The sequence below is a fragment of the Salvelinus namaycush genome, chromosome 25 (genome assembly GCF_016432855.1).
Source record: "Salvelinus namaycush isolate Seneca chromosome 25, SaNama_1.0, whole genome shotgun sequence".
Lineage (NCBI taxonomy): Eukaryota > Metazoa > Chordata > Actinopteri > Salmoniformes > Salmonidae > Salvelinus > Salvelinus namaycush.
Genome location: NC_052331.1, coordinates 10,128,807 through 10,147,375, shown reverse-complemented (window position 1 = coordinate 10,147,375; position 18,569 = coordinate 10,128,807). Strand labels below are relative to the sequence as shown.

Below are 18,569 nucleotides of genomic sequence, written 5' to 3'. Positions count from 1 at the left end.
TTGTAAGTATTAAAGATTTATTTCAAATTAAGTCAGACACTACAGAGTCAGGCATGCATGGTAGATGGCTGCCCACCACATTCCAGGAGTCACAGCTGGCCTCCGGTTCAGACCTGAAACAAATACAAGAAATTACTTACAGGTCAAAGAAATAATGCATATCCAACAAGAAACTTTCAAATGTTCATTGGGGAGGGATAAAAGCAAACCCATTCAATCTTCAGGCCGGTAATTGTCAGTGACTACAAGTGGTCCAATAAGACCAGCATTTTTAGTTATTCCATGTTGCCCTGAAAAGATGAAGTTGTAACATTTAACCTGATTGCTGGACACAAATGAAGGCATCCCAATCTATTGCCCTGGGACAATAAGTAAACATTTTAGTGGGGTGCACAAAGAATAGTAGTACCTGATGCAATTCCACGCGTCATCCGGGACTCACAGCTGGAGTCACAGCAGCCACAGAGGGTACTATGGTAGGGGTCATCAATGAGCACCCAACTGGAAGGGGAAAACAAGCACATGAAACCAGAGTAGTAATCAGTTACTACTTTAACTTGCTAAAAGTACCTCTAAAATATTTAATTTGTCTTTATAACGTGTACGCATTATTATTTTTACCCATGCCCTTTCACATAGTGGCAGGCCTTCTTGCTTGTGTCAAGGCCACTGGGGTCCCAAGCCAAAAGATTGCAGTGAATATACACCTGAGAAGAGATAAAGGACATTACTGCACATTTAAGAGCTGTCAAAAATGTCAATCATGTAGATTAGTACACTCACTTCCTTGCCAACGGCGAACTTGAAGGCTTGCAGAGACAAACGGATTTCAGAGGCTTTCTGTCTTGGTTCAAACTTTGAATTTGAAGTCTTGCTAGCGACAAGACATCTGAGGAGAACAAAACATTTGACAATCACTAATGATTCTTTAAACAAATCCAGATTCACCTGGAGCAAAAGCACTAACAGCATCCTGCTGTATAGCCCAGTGGTACATACCCCTTGGTGATGATGGGGTGCACCGGGCCCTCAGACTGCAGCTCTGGTGTTGTGGTTGCCACACACTCCTCCAACAGTAGCAGCAAGGGCTGATGGACCATCTGCTCCACTGCTGCAGAGATGTGGATGAAGGAGCCCAGGGGATATTCCCTAGACAGATGTGGTCCAGAGAAGTCATCTGTAGGATACATATCATGTGGTTAGGCTTACATCTACAGGATTCAAGTTGTATACTTCAGGCAGTGTCAAACCTACCCTTCATAAGTTCCATGTGGAAGACTAGATCTCCTTGACCATATGTATGAAACACTGGATCAAATATGCGAGGCGCCCAGTCTGCAGGCCTACACAGACCCAGGAAATAGGTTAAACATTTAGCCAAGAGTCAGTTGTTCATGGTTAAAATTGTTCTAGTCCAGCATTAGGACACTTGAGGCATCAATAAAATAGAAACATTTATTCTTGAGTATGCAAACAGCCACAAATCACCTTTCATAGGCACAAACCACTGGATGAGAGAAAGACTTCAGTTGCGCTTTGGGACCAGACATATAGGTCAGCTCATTCATGTACATCAATGTGTCCCCAGTCACCTGTAGTGAGGTAGAAGGGATAGGGGTTAAACACCATTGCTGACAGCCAAATATACATGATATCACTTATGCTAAAACCTACCAGTCTCCTGAAGTTACAGTCACTGAGTTCCACTTGAAACATGGCCTCCCCAGCAGAGATACTGCTTGGATAACAGCCTCCCAGCCGGAGGAGTGAGGTGTCCATCTGTGACTGGGCCACCCCCCATCTCAGGGTGACTGAGTCACGGCCACAGTCCACCTTCAGATCTGCCAGGAGGAAAATAAGAGGCTGTCTATTTATAGTCTCAAATATAAAACGCAACTTCTGCTACGTTGCCATTTGTTTTTTGAATGTCAAAGCCCACTTCCAAAACAGAATGCACAAAGAAAATAATATAACACATCACCATCCTGTGCCACAATGGTCCCAACAGCCATGCCTAGGAGGACCGCACTGTGCCAAAAGTAAGCCTTCATGACTAAATAGTATTTATTGAATGACAATGTTCAGTTGAAGAGACTTATTTATACCTGCCAGCAAGCACTCAAGTTAATCACTGTCATCAGTGTGTTTGCTGTTAACAACCTCCAGCTGCAGGCGATCAATCACTGATTTGGAAATCATTATGAACTCATCCAATTCTCCTAACTTATTTATTATCAGATAGGCTGCATTGACACAGGCAATCCAATTCAGATCTTATTTTTCACTTGTTTGATTTTTGACCAATAAGCAATGAAAAAGAGCTATTGTGAAAAGATCTAATGTGATTGGTCAAAAGACCAATTACTGGGAAAAAAATATCAGAATTGGGCTGCCTGTGTAAAGCAGCCATAGTTCCTAAAGCAAAAGGATCAGTTGGTTTTCATTGCAACGATATCGTTGAACAGTAACATCAAGCACATGTAATCTTGTGCAGATTTAATATTGTGCAATATAAAACTGAGATAGTGGTTTCTATCGGTAAAGAAAATGGTTAAAAACTGAAACCTTTTATTATGGTGGAATGCTTTCACTCAGTCATGTCAGATCAGTGATTAGCTCATGGAAAGAAGCAAACAATAATGCATTTTCAAAGTATTTGTACAGGGACAGAAAGATTAGCCTCGTAGAACCAACTTCTCTGGTTATTAACAGCCTATGTGGCATTGATATGAGTCAGAAACATTCATAATCGTGTCAAAATGGACTACAAAGTGTACATAGGATCAATTTGGTCATAAAGTCAGTCTCGTCCAAAACAAGATTTGGAAGTGAGTACGTCACAATGGGTTGGGTATGGATTACTTGCATGCCCACTTTTGCCAATGATGTCCAGTTGCCCAGAGACAATAAGGTGTGGTCCGCCACCCAGCTGCCATGTGTTGTGGACATGTTGTCAAGTCTGCAACGTACGGTGAGGCATTGCTGCCACTCAGATTTTTTTCATTTATACAATTACGAGATAAGATCACGTTATTACAAAATAATTAAATATCTCGTTATAACGAAATAAGCCATTAGCTCATTATTACGAGAAAGATGACATTACTATGAAAATCTGGTTGCACGTTATGAGAACTATTCTATGCCTTTATTATGCTGAAATGTTAGCAAAGGCTACTGGGCAGGCTTGGCTTCCTCTCATGCACAGGTTGACATTATGAGTTGGTCAACTTTTATTTTCTCCTCGGTTTTAGGCATTGGGAGATATTAGTGTCACTGTTCAACTATTGTCTTTCTCTCTCTTTGAGTCAACTACTCAACACATTTTATGCACTGCAGCGCTAGCTAGCTGTAGCTTATGCTTTCAGTAGTATAATCATTCTCTGATCTTTTGATTGGGCGGACAAATCAAATCAAATCAAATGTTATTTGTCACACACATGGTTAGCAGATGTTAATGCGAGTAGCGAAATGCTTGTGCTTCTAGTTCCCGACAATGCAGTAATAACCAACGAGTAGTCTAAACATTCATAATCGTGTCAAAATGGACTACAAAGTGTACATAGGATCAATTTGGTCATAAAGTCAGTCTCGTCCAAAACAAGATTTGGAAGTGAGTACGTCACAATGGGTTGGGTATGGATTACTTGCATGCCCACTTTTGCCAATGATGTCCAGTTGCCCAGAGACAATAAGGTGTGGTCCGCCACCCAGCTGCCATGTGTTGTGGACATGTTGTCAAGTCTGCAACGTACGGTGAGGCATTGCTGCCACTCAGATTTTTTTCATTTATACAATTACGAGATAAGATCACGTTATTACAAAATAATTAAATATCTCGTTATAACGAAATAAGCCATTAGCTCATTATTACGAGAAAGATGACATTACTATGAAAATCTGGTTGCACGTTATGAGAACTATTCTATGCCTTTATTATGCTGAAATGTTAGCAAAGGCTACTGGGCAGGCTTGGCTTCCTCTCATGCACAGGTTGACATTATGAGTTGGTCAACTTTTATTTTCTCCTCGGTTTTAGGCATTGGGAGATATTAGTGTCACTGTTCAACTATTGTCTTTCTCTCTCTTTGAGTCAACTACTCAACACATTTTATGCACTGCAGCGCTAGCTAGCTGTAGCTTATGCTTTCAGTAGTATAATCATTCTCTGATCTTTTGATTGGGCGGACAAATCAAATCAAATCAAATGTTATTTGTCACACACATGGTTAGCAGATGTTAATGCGAGTAGCGAAATGCTTGTGCTTCTAGTTCCCGACAATGCAGTAATAACCAACGAGTAGTCTAACCTAACAATTTCACAGCAACTACCTTATACACACAAGTGTAAAGGGATAAAGAATATGTACATAAAGATATATGAATGAGTGATGGTACAGAACGGCATAGGCAAGATGCAGTAGATGGTATCGAGTACAGTATATACATATGAGATGAGTAATGTAGGGTATGTAAACATATAAAAGTGGCATTGTTTAAAGTGGCTAGTGATACATGTATTACATCAAGATGGCAAGATGCAGTAGATGGTATAGAGTACAGTATATACATATGAGATGAGTAATGTAGGGTATGTAAACATTATATGAAGTGGCATTATTTAAAGTGGCTAGTGATACATTTTGATCATACATTTTTGCATTGTTAAAGTGGCTGGAGTTGAGTCAGTATGTTGGCAGCAGCCACTCAGTGTTAGTGGTGGCTGTTTAACAGTGATGGCCTTGAGATAGAAGCTGTTTTTCAGTCTCTTGGTCCCTGCTTTGATGCACCTGTACTGACCTCGCCTTCTGGATGATAGCGGGGTGAACAGGCAGTGGCTCAGGTGGTTGTTGTCCTTGATGATCTTTATGGCCTTCCTGTGACATCGGGTGGTGTAGGTGTCCTGGAGGTACACGTCCCCGGTGATGCGTTGTGCAGACCTCACTACCCTCTGGAGAGCCTTACGGTTGTGGGCGGAGAAGTTGCCGTACCAGGCGGTGATACAGCCCGACAGGATGCTCTCGATTGTGCATCTGTAAAAGTTTGTGAGTGCTTTTGGTGACGAGCCGAATTTCTTCAGCCTCCTGAGGTTGAAGAGGCGCTGCTGCGCCTTCTTCACCATGCTGTCTGTGTGGGTGGACCAATTCAGTTTGTCCGTGATGTGTACGCCGAGGAACTTAAAACTTACTACCCTCTCCACTACTGTCCCGTCGATGTGGATAGGGGGTGCTCCCTCTGCTGTTTCCTGAAGTCCACGATCATCTCCTTTGTTTTGTTGACGTTGAGTGTGAGGTTATTTTCCTGACACCACACTCCGAGGGCCCTCACCTCCTCCCTGTAGGCCATCTCGTCGTTGTTGGTAATCAAGCCTACCACTGTAGTGTCGTCTGCAAACTTGATGATTGAGTTGGAGGCGTGCATGGCCACGCAGTCGTGGGTGAACAGGGAGTACAGGAGAGGGCTCAGAACGCACCCTTGTGGGGCCCCAGTGTTGAGGATCAGCGGAGTGAAGATGTTGTTACCTACCCTCACCACCTGGGGGCGGCTTGTCGGGAAGCCCAGTACCCAGTTGCACAGGGCGGGGTCGAGACCTAGGGTCTCGAGCTTGATGACGAGTTTGGAGGGTACTATGGTATTAAATGCTGAGCTGTAGTCGATGAACAGCATGCATGAACAACATGTCAGTTCATGCTGCAAGAGCTCTGATAGGTTGGATGACGTCCTCCGGAAATGATCATAATTACTGTTTATGGATGGGGTGAAAACCATGAGCCTCCTAGGTTTTGTATTGAAGTCAATGTACCCAGAGGAGGACAGAATCTAGCTGTCCTCCGGCTACACCATGGTGCTACCCTATAGAGTGCTGCTGAGGCTCCTGTAGACATTCATTTAAAAACAGTGTGTTTTACTCAATTATTTGGTGATGTAAATATATTTAGCATAGTGTTATCCAAAAATGATAACTTTTTTAATTTTTCACTATTATTATTTGTATGATATACACTGAGGAAGATGGTCCTCCCCTTCCTCCTCTGAGGAGGCTCCACTGGTGTGAGGTGTATACTTTTGTTTAAGACTACCAAGAAACACTCTGTGTGACCCTGATTAAGCACACCACAGTGAAATGTTTAATAACAGCCACACCTAACCTTCACAAAAGTTTCTCAACTTTATTAGGGTAATATCAAAAGTAAGTCAAGCTATTGTTTACAGGGAAAATACGAGCAGGCTATTACATTGCAGGAAACACACATTGAATGACACCCACCTGTCTTGATCAATGAGAATATTTGAAATAGATAAGATTGCGACATACACATTGTTGGATTACGTCATGGAGCCAAACATTTATTTAATTTAATAATATAGCATTTAAGTCAGGAAATTAGTAAGTGTATCGCCAAATAAAAGTTGGTCAAATTCTTTGTGCTCTGCTTTACACCCATCAAAACTAAACTCTGGACCTCGAAGCCAGTTCCACTAAGTTTTTTATTGTTTAGAGACCTGGGACACCAGGTGGGTGCATTTAATTATCATGTAGAACAGAAAACTAACAGGTTTCGCACCTCGTATGGTAAGAGTTGAATAGCCATGCTTTACACTACCAAAGTAATGGCTATCAGCCAGCTGGAACAGTAGTAATGGTCTCACTAGCCCAGGGTCCCCCAACTGGCGGCCCACGGTTGATTTTATGTTGCCCCCCAAGTTTTCTGTGCAAAAGAAATAGATTTTTTATTATTATTGTTGGACATAAAATACAAAAAAGACTGTAAAAACACCTGAAAATCAGCTCCAAGTGATTTTAATTTTGGAAATCTGTTACAAAGTATTCTCACGCATAATAGAGAAATATACAGTATGTGAGTGTATACAAATGTAAGCAAGTTTGGAATTATTCTGTTTTAGTTAAATATTTTATCCGTATGGGCTTCTTGCTGTCAATTTGCAGTTTGCAAATGATTTGTAATTATGTTACTGCAGTACAACTGCAGTTAGAGTGCAGTATAACTGCAATATGTTGCAAATACCATCCACTCAAGAAAAAAATTGTCTCGAGGCTGAATCTAGTTAATGATCCCTGCACTAGCCAATGTTTTCATGATGGAAACACTTGAGTAAATGAGGGATACAAAATGTATTGAAAGCAGGTGCTTCCACACAGGTGTGGAAAAAGGGCAAAAAGATCATCAAGGACATCAACCACTCGAGCCACTGCCTGTTCACCCCGCTATCATCCAGAAGGCGAGGTCAGTACAGGTGCATCAAAGCTAGGACTGAGAGACTGAAAAAGGCCATCAGGCTGTTAAATAGCCATCACTAACACATTAGAGGGTGCTGCCTATATACACAGACTTGAAATCATTGGCCACTTTAATAAATGGAACACTAGTCACTTTAATGATGTCACTTTAATAATGTTTACATGTCTTGCATTACTCATCTGATATGTATATACTGTATTGTATTCCATTCTAAGTCTATACCGCTCTGACATTGCTCGTCCATATATTTATATATTCTTATATCATCATTCCGTTGCTTAGATTTGTGTGTATTTGGTATATGTTGTGAAATTGTTACTTGTTAGATATTACTGTACTGTCGGAGCTAGAAATACAAGCATTTCGCTACACCCATAATAACATCTGCTAAACACGTGTATGTGACCAATACAATTTGATTAATCAATTAACATCTTATCGTGCTTAGGGTCATGTATAAAAATGCTGGGCAGGCCATTATTTTGGCTCCCATGGCTATGCTCCCATAGGATGAAGATGCCCCCATTCACAGGACACGAGTGGTAACTGAATGGTTTGATGAGCATGAAAACGATGTAAACCATAAGCAATGGCCATCTTAGTCACGAGTTCTCAACCCAATTGAACACTTCCGGGAGTTTCCGGAGTGGCGCATGAGACTGCGTTTTCCGACACCGTCAATAAACATAAAATAATGGAATTTCTAGGATAGGTTCTGTTTGGCTTAGCACCGAATTTACGACCAACCTTAACTTGGCGATACTATCTCCGTTCTCGATACAGCCAAACATGTATCTTCTAAAATATCAGTGTCCAGTTGCAGGTGGTTTGTTTGAATTTTGAAAATGCTCCAGTATTAAAATACTGTAAATGATTGTTTTGCTCCATGAAGTAATCCAACAATGTGTATGCCACCATTCAAATCTTCTGTCATTGATCGAGACAGGCGAGAGTCATCATGACATGAGGCACTTTGGGGTGTACTCACCTGTCTTTATTAATAAGAGAAGATTTGAAAAAGACAAGATGGGGGCGTACACATTGTCTGATTACTTCATGGAGCAATGAAAAAATATATATTTTCATAACATGTATCTTCTAAAATGTCTGTGTCCAATTTCAGGTGGTTCATGAACCACCTGAAGTTGGACACGGACATTTTAGAAGATGCATGTTTGGCCAAATCGAGAACGGAGATATTATCGCTTAGTTAATGTTGGTCAAAAATTATCTGTGCTACGCCAAACAGTACCTGTCCTGTAACGACTAATGGAGCATCAATCTGCTAGCTAGATTTGAACCAGTTGTGGGCAGCATCTCCTCCTCTAGGGTATCTGAGTCACACTCACCATTAAGGATTGCAATGTGGAAAACCAATCCTCCATGAGCCTCGGCACTACCAGATGCAGGGATAGGTAGCAGGGGCATCCACCCCTCTGGTCTACAAACAAGGGGGAATGTTTGGATTAATTATTTGAGTTGAAAAGGTGACAAAAGCTAAACTGGATTAACACTGCACCCCATAGATAGTTACCTTTTGTAAACACACAATTGAGTGATTCAATAGCAGCAGGTTTAGGCCTTAAGTCAGGTCTGTTAGTCAGGTTGGTTGAATATATATATGTTTATTTCCAGTCATCTGGGGAATAGGAGGAACAGTCTTTGAGGGATCCAAGATAGCATACATTGGGTCAATATACAGTGCCCATGACTTTTTCCACATGTTGTTATGTTACAGCCTTTTTCTAAAATTGAGTAAATCGTTTTTTCCCCTCATCAATTTACACACAATACCCCATAATGACAAAGCAAAAAGAGGTTTAAAGAAATTTTTGAAAATGTACAGAAATGTACATAAGTATTCAGACCATCGAGTCTTCTTGGGTATGACGGTACAAGCTTGGCACACCTGTATTTGGGGATTTTCTCCCATTCTTCTCTGCAGATCTTCTCAAGCTCTGTCAGGTTGGATGGGGAGCGTTGCTGCACAGCTATTTTCAGGTCACTCCAGAGATGTTTGATCGGGTTCAAGTCCGGGCTCTGGCTGGGCCACTCAAGGACATTCAGAGACTTGTCCCGAAGCCACTCCTGCGTTATCTTGGATGTGTGATTAGGGTCGTTGTCCTGTTGGAAAAGAACCCCCAAAATAATTGTTCATATTTCATACACAACGTTGAAGATGGAAACTTCGTACATGTAGTGTGTATACTTTTCAAGTTACAGTATTTCCTTTATATTTCCTTTTTTTTGTAAGGATGCTGGCTTTGTTGTTGTTCTGTGGGTTCATGCCTGTGCTAGACTAGTTATTCTCTGGCTTAACGTTACTACTTAGCTATGTTGACCGTGGTGGTTGGCTGGCTAGGCTAGCTAACAGGCTAAAATAAAAAAAATTAGCTAGCTGGCTTGCTGGCTAGGATAACTGCATATACCGGTAACATTATTTGATAACTGGTTAGATTGCATATTTCCAAAACTTTAGTTTACATTAATGTAGCTGTAAGCTATCAACTGGCTGACTCACGCAGTGCTAACATAACATTATCAGGCTGGTAGGGCTAACTTTAGCAGGCTTGTAGGGCTAACATTAGCAGGCTAGTTGGCTAGCAACCTTGCAAGGTGATTTGTAATAATAAATTCATTGAGTATTTACTTGTATGTTGGCTGAAAATGTAATTGAAACAAGTAGTCATGAGGGCAAATGATTTGGTTTAATTTGAAGTTATTTCTGTTGGAGTTTATATTATAGGGAATAGGCTGGCTGTCACGTTCCTGACCTGTTTTCTGTTATTTTTGTATGTGTTTAGTTGGTCAGGGCGTGAGTTGGGGTGGGCATTCTATGTTTTGTGTTTCTATGTTTAGGTCACTTGTAATTAGCCTTATATGGTTCTCAATCAGGGACAGGTGTTTGACGTTTCCTCTGATTGAGAACCATATAAAGGTTGGCTGTTCACACTGTTTGTTTGTTGGGTGATTGTCTCCTGTGTCTGTGTATGTGCACCACACGGGATTGTTTCGGTTTGTTCGTTCGTTTGTTGTAGTCTGTTCCTGTTCGTGCGTTCTTCGTCATTTTGTAAGTTCTCAGGTCCAGGTCTGTCTACATCGTTTATTTGTTTTGTAGTGTGTTACAGAGTTTTCGTGGTTTCGTCTTTTCTTTAATAAATCATTATGTATTCACAACCCGCTGCATTTTGGTCCTCCGATCCTTCTCTCCTCTCCTCGTCGGAGGAGGAAGAACTAGACTGTCGTTACACTGGCCGGGTACTCCATATTACGTCACACCCCTCAAATGTTTTTTCCGGCATGACATCGGCATTCTTTGGAATTCTGATCAGTTTGATATAATAACTAAAAAAATAGAAAAGTGAGGTGTAACTTTGCATTGCGACTTTTGATTCTAATGAAAATCCATATGTTACATGTGGTTAAGTTGATTAAATATATTTTTTAATCATCACTGTATGTCTAATAAATCAATGTGTGTTTATTTCATGAAATTAACTCAAAATACATTTGTAATAATTTCTTTCCTTGAGCCTCCTTTTGTCATTGAAATGCTCAGTCTGATCGTGTGGGCGTGTTGATAATTTTTTTAATGTATTTACATAGGATCATCTAGACTCTAGCGAGCCTACCCCATTTGCCCTTTAAAGTAAGAAGGATACATATGCAAATAAAAATTACTGGTTATTGGTCAGAATAATCAGATCAGATTGTGGGCCAAAAACTCTATCCCATCTGAAGAGGCTGAAATTCCAGGCACTTTTTCCCCAAAAAGAGCTCACACTGAAAGGCCATTACCATCATTCTCACAATTTCAGAGTGTTATTTCGATCTCATAGTATGGAAATATCTTCTTTCTTCTTTCTTACAGGAAAATCACATTTTTGACTGCACTGCCCCTGTAAGAAAAAGCACATCTTAATAGGTGGTCCAGGTCAGACATGATATGGCACAAGTGGCGAAGTGGGCCTTTCCTCTTTTGTTCTCCTCAAGGGGGAGGCTGATGACATCACATTTGACCATCAGACCAACTCCTTGAATGCCTACTCCTTGAAGTTTGCAGTTGTTTTTAAAAAACAGTATTTTGCTCAAAACATTTGTGTGTGTGTGTACTTTACTGTATTTATACCAGCGTTGGGCTCAATTAGAATTAGGCAGTAAATTCAGGAAATAATCTAAAATTATAATTAAATAATAAAAAAGGGCATTTATTTTCAATGACTGAAAAGTATAAGCTATTTATTTCAAAACAGGGCCGGCTCCAGGCATAAGCGACATAATTGGTCACTTAGGACCCCATAAAAACCCCATGAATGGAACTCAGTCGGGGTCTCAATTTACTGTTGTGAGTTCAAATAGTAGAATACACAAGGTGCAAATTCGAAATTTGGTTGTGCATCAGCAGTTTTTCTCTTGTTTTGTCCATCACTGACAGTCACTCAATTAGCCATGTTAGCTAACAATTTTTAGATTGATAAGTTAGTCTAGCCGGTTATCTAAACTTGGGGCACATGCCCAGGGGCCCTGATCTCCAGGGTGACCCTATTGATTTTGTTAGTCACTCTCACTCAGATATCCTTATCGTGGCATACTGTAAGTCATGGCAAAATGTGTAAAATTGCAGAAAACTTTCTTTAAAACTGCACACATTTCTCTCTGCCCCATGGCAAAATGAGTAGAATTGCAGGCAATTTGCTTTAAATGACCAAGAACCCGATGGTTACTCTGACAGAGCTCCAGAGTTCCTCTGTGGAGATGGGAGAACCTTCAAGAAGGACAACCATCTCTGCAGAACTCCACCAATCAGCCCTTTAAGGTAGAGTGGCCAGACGGAAGCCACTCCTCAGTAAAAGGCACATAACAGCCAGCTTAAAGTTTGCCAAAAGGCACCTTAAAACTCTCAGACTATGAGAAACAAGATTCTCTGGTCTGTTGAAAGATTTAGCTCTTTGGCCTGAATGCCAATCATCACATCTGGAGGAAACCTGGCACCATCCGTATGGTGAAGCATGGTGGTGGCAACATCATGCTGTGGGGATGTTTTTCAGTGGCAGGGACTGGGAGACTAGTCAGGATCGAGGGAAAGATGAACGTAGCAAAGTACAGAGAGATCCTTGATGAAAACCTGCTCCAGAGCGCTCAGGACCTCAGACTGGGGCAAAGGTTCACCTTCCAACAGGACAACAACTCTAAGCACACAGCCAAAACAACGCAGGAGTGGCTTCGGGACAAGTCTTTGAATGTCCTTGATCGGGTTCAAGCCAGAGCCCGGACTTGAACCCGATCGAACATCTGTAGAGAGACCTGAAAATAGCTGTGCAGCGACGGTCCCCATCCAACCTGACAGAGCTTGAGAAGATTTGCAGAGAAGAATGGGAGAAACTCCCCAAATACAGGTGTGCCAAGCTTGTAGCGTCATACCCAAGAAGACTCAAGGCTGTAATCACTGCCAAAGGTGCTTCAACAAAGTACTGAGTAAAGGGTCTGACTACTTATGTAAATGTGATATTTTTTTATTAAATTTTTTACATTTGCAAAAAAAGATATATATATTTTTGCTTTGTCATTATGGGGTATTGTGCGTAGATTGATGAGGAAAACATTTGTACATTTACTCCATTTTAGAATAAGGCTGTAAAGTAAGAACATTTGGAAAAGGTCAAGGGGTCTGAATACTTTCCGAATGCACTGTATGTGAAAACGGCTAATTTCTACGTTTTGAAGAAATAAATACAAAGTTAAAAAGTTCTAACCAATGAAGTCATCAAAAGTCTAGAAACTTGTTACAGGTTTTGAAAATCACTGTTTTTTCTTTTAATCCAACCAAGTGATGTTACAAAGAAGCATTGTTTTAGGACCTTATCTTTTTAACCACAGATCATAGAAATGTCTCTGCCTGGCCGATTCTCTGCCTCTAACCTTATTACAGGGGCTGAGTCACTGGCTTACTGGTGCTCTTCCATGCCGTCCCTAGGAGAGGTGCGTCACTTGAGTGGGTTGAGTTCCTGACGTGATCTTCCTGTCTGGGTTGGCGCCCCCCCTTGGGTTGTGCCGTGGCGGAGATCTTTGTGGGCTATACTCGGCCTTGTCTCAGGATGGTAAGTTGGTGGTTGAAGATATCCCTCTAGTGGTGTGGGGGCTGTGCTTTGGCAAAGTGGGTGGGGTTATATCCTGCCTGTTTGGCCCTGTCCGGGGGTATCGTTGGATGGGGCCACAGTGTCTCCCGACCCCTCCTGTCTCAGCCTCCAGTATTTATGCTGCAGTAGCTTATGTGTCGGGGGGCTAGGGTCAGTCTGTTATATCTGGAGTACTTCTCCTGTCTTATCCGATGTCCTGTGTGAATTTAAGTATGCTCTCTCTAATTCTCTCTCTTTCTCTCTCTCTCTCTCTCTCTCTCTCTCTCTCTCTCTCTTTCTTTCTTTCTTTCTTTCTTTCTTTCTTTCTTTCTTTCTTTCTTTCTTTCTTTCTTTCTCTCTCTCTCTCTCTCGGAGGACCTGAGTCCTAGGACCATGCCTCAGGACTACCTGGCCTGATGACTCCTTGCTGTCCCCAGTCCACCTGGCCGTCCTGCTGCTCCAGTTTCAACTGTTCTGCCTGCGGCTATTAATTGATCGGCTATTAAAAGCCAACTGACATTTACTCCTGAGGTGCTGACCTGTTCCACCCTCGACAACCACTGTGATTATTATTATTTGACCTTGCTGGTCATCTATGAACATTTGAACATCTTGGCCATGTTCTTTTATAATCTCCATCCGGCACAGCCAGAAGAGGACTGGCCACCCCTCATAGCCTGGTTTCTCTCTAGGTTTCTTCCTAGGTTCTGGCCTTTCTAGGGAGTTTTTCCTAGCCACTGTGCTTCTATACCTGCATTGCTTGCTGTTTGGGGTTTTAGGCTGGGTTTCTGTACAGCACTTTGAGATATCAGCTGATGTAAGAAGGGTTTTATAAATACATTTGATTTGATAGAAATGCAATGTTTTTACATAGGTAGACACTGGTTTGGTGCGGAAGATGATGAATATGAGGTTGAAAAGTGGCGGAATTGCCCTTTAAAACTGCAATAATTCCTCTCCACCCTATGGCAAAATTAGAAGAATTGCATGAAATCTGTTATAGAATTGCTCAATTTTCTCTCCGCCGCATGGCAAAATTTGTAGAACTGCAGAAATGTGCTTTAAAACTGAAAAGTTTCTCCCTGTCCCATGGCAAAATGAGTAGAATTGCTTGAAATTTGTTGTAAAACTGCAAAATTATCTCTCCGCTCCATGGCAAAATTAGTAGAATTGCAAATTCCCTTTAAAACGTAAATATTTCTCTCCACCATCAAGATGGGGGCAATAAAAAATGTTTGCCTGCTTGGTGGGGGGGCCCTCTGTCCTCGGTTGCAACACTCACTACCGAGTTCCAAACTGCCTCTGGAAGCAACGTCAGCACAAGAAATGTTAGTCGGGAGTTTCATGAAATGGGTTTCCAAGGCCGAGCAGCCACACACAAGCCTAAGATCACCATGCGCAATGCCAGTGGTGTAAAGTTCACCGCAATTGGACTCTGGAGCAGTGGAAACGGGTTCTCTGGAGTGATGGATCACGCTTCACCATCCGACAGACAAATCTGGATTTTTCTGGATGCCAGGAGAATGCTATCTGCCCGAATGCATAGTGCCAACTGTAAAGTTTGGTGGAGGAGGAATAATGTTCTGGGTCTGTTTTTCATGGTTTGGGCTAGGCCCCTTAGTTCCAGTGAAGGGAAATCTTAACGCTACAGCATACAATAACATTCTAGACGATTCTGTGCTTCCAACTTTGTGGCAATAGTTTGGGAATGGCCCTTTCCTGTAACAACATGAAAATGCCCCCGTGCACAACGTTTTTTTAAATTAACTTTATAACAAGTATTTTACCAGAAAGTAATTATTTGCAAAGCGGAACCTATGTCTCATAAAATACGGTAGATGGACAACGGACGGAACAGTGAAGTCACTGTTACACAGGAAGTAAAGTTTAATCAGAGGTTTGCTCAATTTGACAACAATACCACAAAACTATAATTGTGGATTAGGTATTTCATCTTAAATTGATTTAAAACGTATTTAAGGTCAAAATGCTGATCAAGGTTAAGGTAAGACCAGCCATTTAATTTGTGGCTATGCCCTCTAGTTTACAGACTTTATGGTCGTATCTCACCATCGTCGAGCTAACGTTAGTTGGATTGTAATATTATACGTAACGTACACGTATGTTAGTTATACATATCTTTGGTAAATGTATTGATCTGAACAGCGCTAGTTATATAGTGGACATTACAGGTCATTGGCTTTGAACCGTCATCCCCGTATAGCTACAATGTTGTAACAACAGCCATGTTAGCTAACTAGCTAGCTACGTAACGTTAGTTAGCTAGTTAACGTAATTTTTCTGTCTCAGACTCTCACTGGCAAAGAAATAGAGATCGACATTGAGCCCACAGACAAGGTATGAAACATCATTACTTTGAAGGTTGATTTTAATCTAATGTATTTTCTTTCTATGTGTAATATAAGGATTAAGTTACCCATGTCAGTAATACTTATAATAATTATATGCTCTCTTGTACACGTATGAAGGTGGAGAGAATTAAAGAAAGGGTGGAGGAGAAAGAGGGGATTCCACCTCAACAACAAAGACTAATCTACAGTGGAAAACAGATGTAAGTGATAAACCCTTCCATCACAATCATGTCATGAAACATCTGCTCCCTTTAACACCAGAAGCGCCTGGCCTTTCTGCCTATAAGTACCCTCTAGAGCACTTGTTCCCAAACATTTTATAGTCCCGTATCCCTTCAAACATTCAACCTCCAGCTGCGTACCCCCTATAGCACCAGGGTCAGTACACTCTCAAATGTTGTTTTTTTGCCATCATTGTAAGCCTGCCACACACGCACACTATATAATAAATTTATTAAACATAAGAATGAGTGTGAGTTTTTGTCACAACCCGGCTTGTGGGAAGTGACAAAGTGCTCTTATAGGACCAGGGCACAAATAATAATAAATCATTTTGCTCTTTATTTAACCAACTTGTTCATCGAAAATTGTGAATAACTCAACACAGGTTAATGAGAAGGGTGTGCTTGAAAGGATGCACATAACTCTGCAATGTTGGGTTGTATTGGAGAGAGTCTGTCTTAAATCATTTTCCACACACAGTTTGTGCCTGTATTTAGTTTTCATGCTAGTGAGAGCCGAGAATCCACTCTCACATAGGTACGTGGTTACAAAGGGCATCAGTGTCTTAACAGCCGATTTGCCAAGGCAGGATACTCTGAGCGCAGCCCAATCCAGAAATCTGGGAGTTGCTTCTGATTAAATTACATTTTGACAGAACCGCTTGTTGCAATTTCGATGAGGCTCTCTTGTCATCCGTTTTGGGAAAGTACCTGCGTAATTGGGCACCCAACTCACTCGTGTCACTTTTGACATTGTCCGTAAGCTTGAGTTCATTTGCACACAAAAAAAATTACACAATGATGGAAAGACCTGTGTGTTGTCCTTTTTGATGCAGACAGAGAAGAGTTCCAACTTCTTAATCAAAGCCTCAATATCCATGTATAAATATAACATCAATAGTTATTTGTTAGTTATGGATATGTTTTAAATTATTCTACGACGTCCTCGTGAAAAACATAGACCTAAAGCCAATTTTCGACACTTCCAGCCAATGACCCATCAACATTATAACAGTCTAATAAATACATTTAATATATGTAATCAGAAGAATAATCATTTGGTTGGGTTTATAAAGGTCTTAGCTAACATTAGAATACTAAACAATTATTTCAAAGAGCGTAATAGCATTTTCATCAGTTTGTCAAAACTAAGAAACACCTAGTTCAAGTCCATCACAAATAAGTCCTTCATAATTTAGTTTTGTCAGGTCTACAGAAACATTGTGAAAATATGAATATTTATTTAAACGAAAACAGAATACCATATTTTAAGTTTATTATGTTACTTATCTTTGCTTAGTAGCCAGAGAAATGCTGCCCCCTAGTGGGCATGTGCTGAGTGCATGGACAGCAGATATTCTTTTAAAAAGTGAAATTTGGAAATAGAGTTGCACCTCTTGAATTTTGCGTTATTTGACAAACGTAAGCGTCACAGAAACTGCACAATATGATCTTTCTGATACTATATAGAAATCAAAATGTTTTACCTGCATGTGATGATTTGATGAAGTGATGCTACTTTCCCTGCATCTGTCAATTACAAAATGTGCCCGTCTCTGTGCAATTTGGCAACTGATAATATTGTCACTCAGACTGTCAATTTAATCTTGTCTATAGGCTGTCTTATTACGTGTGAAATGAGTTTCGGTATAGTTTAGGTGTAGTTTCGATGGGCTGGCTGCGTAGGCTGACTGGCATCGTTTCTTTCTTTCCCCTCGCTCATCATCTTGGATAGAGTCAAGGATGTGTTTTGCATTATTCTAAAAGCCTAATGCAACACGTAGCATGTTTTAGTTGCCCTTACAATAAATACGATTTAATAATAGTTATAGTAAATAAAACAGTCCCGTATCAACCAGCAAAGCACGCGGTCAAATTATTAAAATGAGAGCCAACGTCGATAAATAGGCATAACACAAACTCATCATTACACTATTATTGTTCTAAATTAAATCAACCTGTTCGCCCTCCTTATCATTTAGTTAGGCCTATTTTAAATTAGATTGTGAAGGAATGTGCAATTATCGCCCATTCATTCAGTGGGCTGGCATCGTTTGAGTCCCTTGGCTCAACAACTTGGATATTCAAGGATATGTTTGGCATTATTCTAACGACCTACTGCAACACGTAGCATGCTTTCCGTTCAAGTAAGTAAGATCAAGTGCACTTGTTTCATCTGCTCTGACTTAATCCCATCCCTCTCAGGAACGATGAGAAGACAGCTGCGGACTACAAGATCCAGGGAGGCTCAGTACTGCATCTGGTCCTGGCGCTAAGAGGAGGGCTAGTCTGCCACTGTTCCAGCATACACCTTATCGCCTAGTGGGCAGAGTTGTCATCGTCACACCATGTTGCAACACAGAGCAGCAATTTGGACTGCTATAATTCCTCTGTTTTTGTAACCACCCATACACTGTTGGAATTTAAGTAAGTGGGACAGAGTTTTTTTTTTGCTTGTGAATTTTGCTTGTGAATAAAAGGTGGAATGTACTGTTTTCCTTTTGAAGTACATGCATGGCTGCTATTGCACGAGTGTGTAATTTAGCAGTGCCTTGTAAAACAACTTTCCATATAGGCAGTTATGAACTCTGAAAATAA

At 40.9% G+C, this 18,569-nt stretch overlaps 2 protein-coding genes across 2 annotated transcripts; one reads left to right on the top strand and one right to left on the bottom strand.

Annotated features, from left to right (window-relative positions):
- Window positions 1-213: 213 nt before the first annotated feature.
- On the bottom strand, window positions 214-8,053 carry LOC120020626 (zona pellucida sperm-binding protein 3-like). Its single transcript, XM_038964335.1, has 9 exons — window positions 8,010-8,053; window positions 1,675-1,867; window positions 1,489-1,592; window positions 1,255-1,343; window positions 1,000-1,177; window positions 784-889; window positions 622-707; window positions 410-501; window positions 214-290 (listed from the first exon to the last, which is right to left on the bottom strand). Exons 1-9 carry the CDS (start codon window positions 8,051-8,053, stop codon window positions 214-216), a joined length of 969 nt encoding a protein of 322 aa, XP_038820263.1.
- Window positions 8,054-15,224: 7,171 nt separating this feature from the next.
- Window positions 15,225-18,463, top strand: nedd8l (NEDD8 ubiquitin like modifier, like). Its single transcript, XM_038963710.1, has 4 exons — window positions 15,225-15,383; window positions 15,689-15,736; window positions 15,868-15,950; window positions 18,177-18,463. Exons 1-4 carry the CDS (start codon window positions 15,366-15,368, stop codon window positions 18,292-18,294), a joined length of 267 nt encoding a protein of 88 aa, XP_038819638.1. The 5' UTR covers window positions 15,225-15,365; the 3' UTR covers window positions 18,295-18,463.
- The last annotated feature ends 106 nt before the right edge of the window (window positions 18,464-18,569 follow it).

Bases quoted from the DNA above. Each gene is read 5' to 3' on its own strand.
- LOC120020626 (XM_038964335.1), bottom strand. From the start codon at position 8,053: ATGTTTGGCTGTATCGAGAACGGAGATAGTATCGCCAAGTTAAG. The intron at 1,868-8,009 runs GTTGGTCGTAAA...GACTATAAATAG, and splicing joins GATAGTATCGCCAAGTTAAG to ACAGCCTCTTATTTTCCTCC. The intron at 291-409 runs GTACTACTATTC...TCATCTTTTCAG, and splicing joins GACGCGTGGAATTGCATCAG to GGCAACATGGAATAACTAAA.
- nedd8l (XM_038963710.1), top strand. The intron at 15,737-15,867 runs GTATGAAACATC...ACACGTATGAAG, and splicing joins ACATTGAGCCCACAGACAAG to GTGGAGAGAATTAAAGAAAG. The intron at 15,951-18,176 runs GTAAGTGATAAA...CATCCCTCTCAG, and splicing joins ATCTACAGTGGAAAACAGAT to GAACGATGAGAAGACAGCTG.